Source organism: Falco naumanni, chromosome 9, assembly GCF_017639655.2.
Source record: "Falco naumanni isolate bFalNau1 chromosome 9, bFalNau1.pat, whole genome shotgun sequence".
NCBI lineage: Eukaryota > Metazoa > Chordata > Aves > Falconiformes > Falconidae > Falco > Falco naumanni.
The window spans coordinates 7654327-7662989 of NC_054062.1; the positions used below are offsets into that span (position 1 = coordinate 7654327).

The 8663-nt window shown below is 59.3% G+C and overlaps 1 protein-coding gene across 1 annotated transcript; it reads left to right on the forward strand.

The window, feature by feature from the left end:
• Positions 1–298: 298 nt before the first annotated feature.
• Positions 299–8132, forward strand: DIPK1B (divergent protein kinase domain 1B). The gene is made up of 5 exons (XM_040606067.1): positions 299–613; positions 3431–3565; positions 5780–5887; positions 6093–6269; positions 6893–8132. The coding sequence occupies exons 1-5, from the start codon at positions 551–553 to the stop codon at positions 7703–7705; spliced, it is 1296 nt and encodes a 431-aa protein (XP_040462001.1). The 5' UTR covers positions 299–550; the 3' UTR covers positions 7706–8132.
• Positions 8133–8663: the final 531 nt, after the last annotated feature.

Sequence of the window (8663 nt, forward strand, 5' to 3'; positions counted from 1 at the left end):
CAGGGAGGTGTGACGGTGGGTGGGATGCCCGGGGGGATGTGATGCCAGTGTGAGTGGGATGCCAGCATGGGTGGCATGCCTGGAAGGTTGGGATGCCCAGTGAGGAGTGATGGCAGGGTGGGTGGGATGTCCGTGGGGGTGGGACCCCCGTGCGGTGGGGTGGGACCCCGAGTGGCATCCCCAGTTGGGGGGAGCTCTGGAGCTGGGCTGATCCGGCGTGGCTGCGGCCCCCGCGGGGCCCCGGGGCGGGTGGGGCGGGGGCTGATGCCGCGGGGCCGAGCCGAGCCGAGCCGAGCCGAGCCGAGCCCGGCAGCAGCCCCCCGCCTCCCCCAGCTGCGGCGGAGCTGCGTGCGCCGCCCCGCGCCGAGCCGGGCGGAGCCGCGCTGAGCCCCGCCGGGCCGGGCCGGGCGCGCTGCGGCGGTGCGAGCCATCGGCGCGGCTCGGCCCCCCCTCCGCACCCCCCCCGGTCCCCGGCGGCGAGGCGGGGGCCGCGGCCGCCCCGGCCATGCCCCCCGGAGCCTGAGGCCCGCGGCCGCGGGGCGCCCGCAGCATGCGGAGGATCCGGCGGCTGGTGCATCTGGTGCTGTTCTGCCCCCTCTCCAAGGGCCTGCAGGTACCGCGGGCGGGGGGGCGGAATGCGGCGGGACGAGGCGAGGGGGAGGACGCACCGGGCCGGGGGCAGCTCGGTGATGCCCGTCTCTGCATCCTGGCACCGGCCGTGCACAAAGGGACGCTCCGCTGCGGTGCCCCCACCCGCCGGTGGCCAAGGGCTGCGGGGCAGGGGACCGGCACCGGGGGTCTGGACCGGCCCCGGGAGCCGCAGGCGGCTGCATAACCCGCTCCGCGGTGCCGGGGGAGCCGCACCGGCCGGGAAGCACCCGGGCAGCCCACCCGCCAGCCTGCATCGATGAATGAAGAAGCCGGTGCAAGCAGGGCAGGGATGACTCTTCCCTTCCCTTCCCTTCCCGTCTTTCTTTCCTCCTCCCCCCGCGCCCCCCGCTTCCCATCCCTGAGCTGCCGGGGGGGCTGGCGGCCCCTCTCATCGCTCTGGGGACCGGCGGTGGCAGGGCCAGGGATGCTGGCCTGGGTGTTTTCTCTGCAGCCATGCGACGAAAACCCCTGACTCTGGTGAAGGTCCTGGACCAGAGAGGTTATCCAGCTGGAGGGGAGAGGCGGGGCACGGGGGGGGGGGACACCTGGTGAGCAGAGGGTGCTGGCAGGGTGTGGGTGCAGAGCCCTGGGTTCAGCGGGCGCAGGAAGGGCGGCGTGGCCGAGGGGAGGGTTCAGGGGGGTGGCTCTGTGGGTCCCCAGGACAGCCAGGAGCTGGATGGGTGCTGCAGCTCCACTCCCCGGGGAGATGGGCCTTTGGCTGCTGAGCTGTCTTCTTCCAAGACAAAAGGCCTGAGGAGCAGTTGTGGGGGGCTGCGGTGGGGGGCAGGGGCTGGGGACTGTGTCTAGCAGGGAGGGCGAAGCTGGGTGCGGAGTGAGGGTGGGCAGGAACTGGGGGTAGGTAGCCCTTGCACTGGCATCACCTGTGTGGATACCCCATGGCAGGGGGGTGACAGCGACACCAAACCACCCCTGGGAGTGCACCAGCCCTGGCATGGTCCCCACTGCTGGGACCCGCTGTGAAACAACCCCTGTGTTCCCAGGGCGCTGCAGGGGAACCACGGGGATGGAGCAGGGTTTCATGATGCTGCATCTGTTTTGCCTTTGAAGTCAGTTATGGCCCAAAGTTGTTCCCAGGTACCCCAGAGTCACCTTAAAACTAAAGTGAAGGGTAACACCTGCTGGAGCAAGCTGCCAGCCGAGGGGGTGGGCAGGGAATGCAGTGGGCAGGGAAGTCCCTGTGCCTTGAGCTGAGCTCCTGGAGGAAATCTTAGCACCAGCTATGAATCCAAAATACTACCAAAGCCCAGCGGAACCTCTCATTGCAATGCATCCCCCACTTCCACATCTCTTCACAATGAAGCCCCATGCTGTGCTTAGGTCACAGTCCTGACCCCCCTTCTGCTTCAGGAATGTGGTGGATTCAAGGTCTGAATAAGCAAAATGGGACATTTGGGCCATGCCACAGCTTTGCTGTGCCAAGATGTGTCTCTAAGCGGATAGTCCATGGAAAGGGCCCCTTTGCTGAGGGCAGGGGCCCGATGGGTCACGTACCCACCACTGGGCAGTTTTCAGGAGGGCTGTTCCACTGGGGAGGATCTCACAGGTCGCAGTGGTGTGTTTGACTTCAGGGTCTTGAGCTGGTTTTCCACTCACAGGAGCAGCCACCAATCCTTTGTCTTGGCGAAGTCCTTGCTGTGCCCAGGTTCTCTTTAACAGCCGTTAATTAGCAGTGCCATTGCTCAACAGGCAAACCCAGCATCATGGCCCACTTCACACTTCGGCATTTCCAATTAACGTGCAAAATGTCACCATCTCGAGGCAGACCTGCCTGCTGATTCCTGTGCAGCCCCTTTGTCAGAGCCAGGGCGAGCCCAGCCGCTGGCTGCAGCCGGGGGTGGGGGCAGGCAGGCACTGCCTCTGGTTGCTGCCGCGGGGCAGAGCCCTCCCAGCGCTTGGCCGGAGGCCAGGGAGGAGGCATTTTGGAGGTGGGAACAGTTTTGGGCTACGGGAATTGATGCCACATCCACTCGGATCCAGCCCTGTTCCAGCAGCACCTCGCGGTCTCACCAGCTGATGCAGTGCAAGGAGAGAGGAGGGTTTGGAGGTGGCCACTGGTCAAGGGCTTACTCGGCCTGGTGTGAAGCAGGAATTATCTATAGAAACTGGAGGGAATGGAGTGTCTGATGCAAGGATTAATTCCCTGCCCTTAGCAACTGCCGGGGATCCATGCCATGTCATACGGGTCAGGTAAACCACCTATATTGCGGTGAGGCCAGATGGCAGCGCAGGGTCAGAGGGGAAGAAAGGAAACCAGGAAAACAAAATCCCACTGCCAGCCTCCGAATTGTTTGCACAAAGTATTACCCATGTGCTTCCAGGTTTGTTACTTGCCTGCTCCCACACGGCGATGGCAGCCTCCCGTGCCCACGGGGCTTTGCAGGGATGGTCTGCTGGGAAGGATCTCCCTGGGCAGGAGCAGATCCTCTCGCAGCTCCGACGCTGAACCCCAGCGTTGCAGAGGGCAGCGGGATCTGCCCTCGCGTTGGCAGGAGAGCGGCTGTACGTGGCTGCAGCTCCCAGGCACAGCAATGCACAGCATCCAGCTCCTCGCAGCCCAGTGCTGTAATCTCCCTGCTTTTAGGGAATTTTAAGTGACCTACTTGCAGCAGGAGTTGCATAATAGACTAGTGAATTTTATTTTAAAAAGGCTGAAGGTTTCACCAATGCTCAGCTTGGTTTGTGTAGAAGTCAGCCGTGTCCAACTGCCACCAACCTGTCCAGAGCCCTGCCCTTCACGAGTGTTTTCTTTTCCTTCCAGAGTCGCCTCCCGGGCATCAAGGTGAAATACCTGCTGGTGGTGTGGCTGGGCATCTTCGTGGGCAGCTGGGTGGCATACATGCATTACTCGTCCTACTCTGAGCTCTGCCGTGGCCACGTCTGCCGGATGATAATCGTGAGTGGTGGCCAGCAGCCCTCGTGGCTGTGTTGGTCCTGGTTTGGGGTGCTGGGGTGAGCAGGGCTGCGGGACCCCCATTTCCAGTGCCCCCAGCCCCCTGCTGCAGTGCCTTGCAGCTGGGCTGGCAGCACTGGGGCAGCATCCTGCACAAAAGCTGGGCCGAGGAGCTCTGCTGGCAGCTGCTTCACCAGCACTGTCCCTGGCATCACATGGAGCTCAGAGCGGGAGAGGTGACCTTATCCTGCCAGGGCGACAGTGAAACAATTTAATGAGATGTTGGAGGGAAGCAGGCCAGGGCAGGCCAGGCAGACACGGGCAGATTAATGTCTGTGGAGATGAAGTTGCAACGTCAGGGCAGTGAGCAGGATCTGCGGGCAGGGAGAGCATCGCGCCAGCCCCGCTGGGTGACACAGAGCCAGAGAAAAAAGGGGAGCACCAGTCCCTGGGTACCTCTCTGTAACTACTGACATGCCCTAAAGAAAGCACCAGCCTGCACAAAGAGCAGACCCCTTGTGGGAGCTTGGCTTGGTGTGTTTTGCCCCTGCCTGGGGTTTGCAGTGGGGTGCAGCCTCTCCCCACAGCATCCCCGGGGCTGGCAGCCAAGCGGGGCTCCCCAGGAGTGCCGTGTGTGCCCCATGGCAGGGGAGCAGGTCGCCTGCCCAGCCCAGGCGAGGAGGGGGATGCCAGGCTCTGCCTGAAAATGCCTCGTTCGTCAATCTTTCAGCAGAGAAGGGAGGCAGGAATTGCCATAACAACAGCAATGATCGTTTAATTTGATTTTCTGCGTGACTCCGACCGTGGGGTCTTGGGCGCTAATTCCTGCTCTGAGCTCAGGGTTTAAGACGCGGTGTCTGGCTGTGTCCCCTGTGAGCAGGTCCAAGGGTTAATTCCCATCCACATTGATGAGGAGGGGGAATAAAAAAAGAAGGAAAAGATGCAGTGAATTTCTGCAGCTCCGTTTCCAGCCCTGAGGCTGTTGTGCCCTTGCTGAGAAGCTGCAGAGCTGCAGCCTCTCCTGCCCAGGGATGCCTCCAGCTCTGAACCCAGCCGCTCCACTTGCGGATCAGAGCCACCGTCTGTCCCTGTCGCTGCCGCTGCCTGGACCGGGGCCAGCCCGTTTCACAGCAGGGGCTGCTGCTCTGCTGAGCAGCCTGTGCATCCCCATCGCCGCCCAGCCGCATGCTGCCCTCTCCTCCAGCCCTGGAAGCTCCCCTAACCCCCTGGACTCGAAGTGGGAGTACCCAGGGGCTGTCCCCTGCTGTCCCTCCAGCAGCACAGGGGGGTCCCAGCTAGCCCAGCCCCACCGTGCCCACGGCACCGAGCCACCCCGAAGGGCCCTGCCTGCAGCCAGGAGCTCTGCCCACAGCTGCTGCCTGTTCGGCCAGGGCTCAGCCCCAGGTTTCCCTGCACCTCCTCTCCTGGGTCTCCCCTCTTAAAGTCCTTGCTCTGGGGCCAGGAGAAACCTTTGGGTCCTAGAGCAGAGAAGATTTTGGATTTCTTTGGAGGACCGAGAGTGGAGACTTTGGGGGTAGACTCTGAGCAACTGGCACTACATCTCCATGGTCTGAGCGTAAGGCGCTCCGCTCCCTCCCAGACACCCTGAACTGGCTGAAGTGGCTGCCCAGGTGTGACATCACCAGAAGCCACCTGCACGCCGTGCCGGCACAGCCAGGATGCCCCATGGCTGGTGCCATCTCATAGGTTGCCAAATCTGAGGCCAAAGTGATACTGAAGTGGTGCCCCCAAGCAGCCCCTCTATGCTCAAGAACCTCAAAATACCAGGAAAGGAAGAAATTGTTGGCAATGGGAGATTCTTCTCTTGCCTCCAAACAGCCTGCATGGCTTGGCAATCAGATGTGCCTCTTTTAAGGGGTGTTTCTCTCTTGTGTACGAAACTCGCATAAACTCGGAGGAAACGGGCTCACTGGGGTTGCGATAGCATTGATGATGCTGTCAGTTTACAAAGGTAAATTGAAAAACCAAAGTGCCAGCCCCAGCTCTGCTGCAGGAACAGGGGGATGAGGGGTTTGGGCACGGCAGGTGATGGGTGAAGGACTGGTGGGAGGCTGGGGAGGCTTGAATGCCCCCAGCTTGTGTGTGTGGGGTGCTCCACATCACAAGCTGTGGGACTGAGCCTGGATCCATCAGGCTTCTTCAGGCACATGGGGAGCTGTTCCCACTGATCTCCTCTCTCTGCCTTCCCCTCCCCAGTGTGACCAGTACAAGAAAGGAATAATTTCTGGCTCCACATGCAAAGACCTGTGTGAGGAGCGCAGCCTCCTCTTCCAGCACTGCCTCTCCTCCTCTCCCACCCAGCAGGTAGGTCTCTGCCCCACTGGGGAAACCACCGCACAGCAGGGGATGGGGGCAAGCATCAGACCTGGGAAATATCCTCCTCCACCCACCCATGTGTCTGCTCCTCATCCCACCCCCAATACCCGTCCCAAACCAAACCAGAAACCAGTTCTGTGCACTTGTTGCTGTTTTCCTCCTGTCTCGGGGGTGTCCCCCTCCTTTGCTGTAGGTTTACAGTGGGCTCTGGAGGGAGAGAGAGGTGATCATCAAATGTGGCATCGAAGAAGCCTTGAAGGCAGACAGCCACCCAGACTCTGTGCCCAGGAGGGACGTGGTCCTCTTTGACAAACCAACACGAGGGACATCGATGGATGAGTTCAAAGAAATGCTCCTCAACTTCCTGAAGGTCAGTGTGGAGGGTCCCTCTGGGAGCCTGTTGCCCTGGGATGCCGCTTGCGAGTCGGAAAGGCCAATTGTGTCTGTCCTCCCCCTTAAACAAAAGCTCCTTTGGCCCTTGCTCCCCCATCTGCTGCTGGGTGCCGGGCAGGGCTCCTGCCGTGTACTGCAGAGTGAGTACTGGATTAGCTGCGAAAAACCTCCATTCTGGCACGGAAATTCCTGTCGGCAAGATTTCAGTACCAGCAACCCTGGAGGCTGCCGTACCGCAGCTGTGGGTGGCATCTGCGCCGGGCAGAGCTTATTCGCCAGCCCATGGGCGGCCCTGGCGGTGCTGGCATGGCTGCAGCCGTTAGCCCTGTGCAGGGCTTCTGCGGCGGTGGCCAGCAAAAGTTTGCTCCCATCTGGGTTTAGAGAAGCCCTGAGGCTGGTAAAATTCTGCTGGAGCTGAATCTGCACAGCCATACGTGATTGGTATGGTGTTTTTTTGTATGACAAAATTTGCTGGAGTACGATGGCGGTTTCTTCCTCTCCCAAGCTGGGTTCTCTGCTCCCCCAGTTCAGGTTTGCAATAGGAAGCCCGAACACCAGAGAGCTGCAAGGGTCTGATGCCGCTTCTTGTTCTGTTCACAGTCCAAGCTGGGAGATCAGCCTTCTCTGGCAGCCTTGGTGAGCCGGATCATCGCCATGGCAGATGTGAACCGGGATGGGAAAGTGTCTTTAGCAGAGGCCAAATCCATCTGGGCACTACTTCAGCTCAATGAGTTTCTTCTCATGCTCTCCTTGCATGAGAAAGAACACACTTCCAAGCTGCTGGGGCACTGTGGGGACCTCTACGTCACCGAGAAGATCCCTCACACCTCCCTCTATGGCGTGGATGTCCCCCCCTTCCTCCAGTCGCTGCTGCCTTCAGTTGTCCACCAAATCATCCACCAGTGGTTTGCACCAGCGTGGCCCCGGCGGGCAAAGATCGCCATTGGCCTTCTGGAGTTTGTGGAGGAGATATTCCACGGGACCTACGGGAACTTCTACATCTGCGAGACCGGCTTTAAGAACGTGGGCTACAACGACAAATATGACTTCAAAATGGTCAATCTGAGGAAGGTGGCAACGGAGATGACAATCAGAGGTTTCCTCAAGGGACGTCACTGTGAGCAGAATGTGGACTGCACCTACGGGAAGGACTGTATGGCGACGTGTGACAAACTCATGAAGCAGTGCAAAAGCGACATGGTGCAGCCCAACCTGGCAAAGGTCTGCGGCTTGCTGCAGGACTACTTGCTGTACGGAGCACCGCTGGAGCTGAAGGAAGAGCTGCAGAAACAGCTCCGAACCTGCATGACCCTCAGCGGCCTGGCCAGCCAGATGGAGGTGCACCACTCCCTCGTGCTCAACAACCTCAAGACCTTGCTCTGGAAGAAGATTTCAAACACCAAATACTCCTAACAGGGGAAGCACGGCCCTGGAGTTTAGAATCTGCAGTCTTGGAGTAAAGTCCAAGGGTTGAAGGCCTGTTTCTCCATCCTCTCCCCCACAGGAAAAATACACCCTGCACAGGGAGTTCAGCGTAGCTGCAGCCCCTTCTCCTTCATGGAAAACCAAGCATCATGACTTCCACCGCCCAGCAGGATCATCGACACAGTCGGCAAGAGTGTGCTGCGGAGCTGGGACACCGGGAGCCGGGCTGAACAGGCTCGAGGGAAGAAGATGACACGGCAAGCGATAAGGAAGTGGAGCCCAGCTGGATGCATCTAACTGTTTCTTGATTAACAGGAAAGCAGTGCAGAGAGACGAGAATGAATCATTCATGCTGTACTTGTCACATCTTCTTTTGATGAACGTCTCTGATGTAAATAAATAGCTTTTACGTGAATCACACCAGTACATCAATAGCAAAACAGCAGCCTTTTAAGTTCCAGCTTGCTTGTGATCTAAAAAGGAGAAAAAGGTAATTTCCTTATTCAAAAGTCTCTCCTTAAGTGTCTGAGTCATCTGCCAGCAGATCCAGCTGTAACTTAGGAAGCGGATAAGCTGCCTTTTCCACAGTGGAGAATCCTGGCAATTCTTTCGTTCCTTTTTCAAGTGCCTGACCCCAGACAGTGATGCGATGGCTTGTGTGAGGCTCCCGCCCGGCTGCTCCTGCCCGCGGGCCGCAGTTGGCAGCACAGGCCATTCCTCTCATTCAGCTCTGGAAGCGTCTAAGGCCAAGAATAGCTCAAAGGGCTCAACAAGAACAATTCTGGCTGGTTAATGGGTGCGCTCCACGTGTTACTTCCCACAATACTCAGAGCAGGGATAAGCCAACCTCTCGGTTTAATTCTCCTAAAACTAAGCTGGGCTTGCGCTGCAGAGGTTAAAGATTAATACCAGAATAATCCAGTGCTTCTCTCATTATTAAAATGAA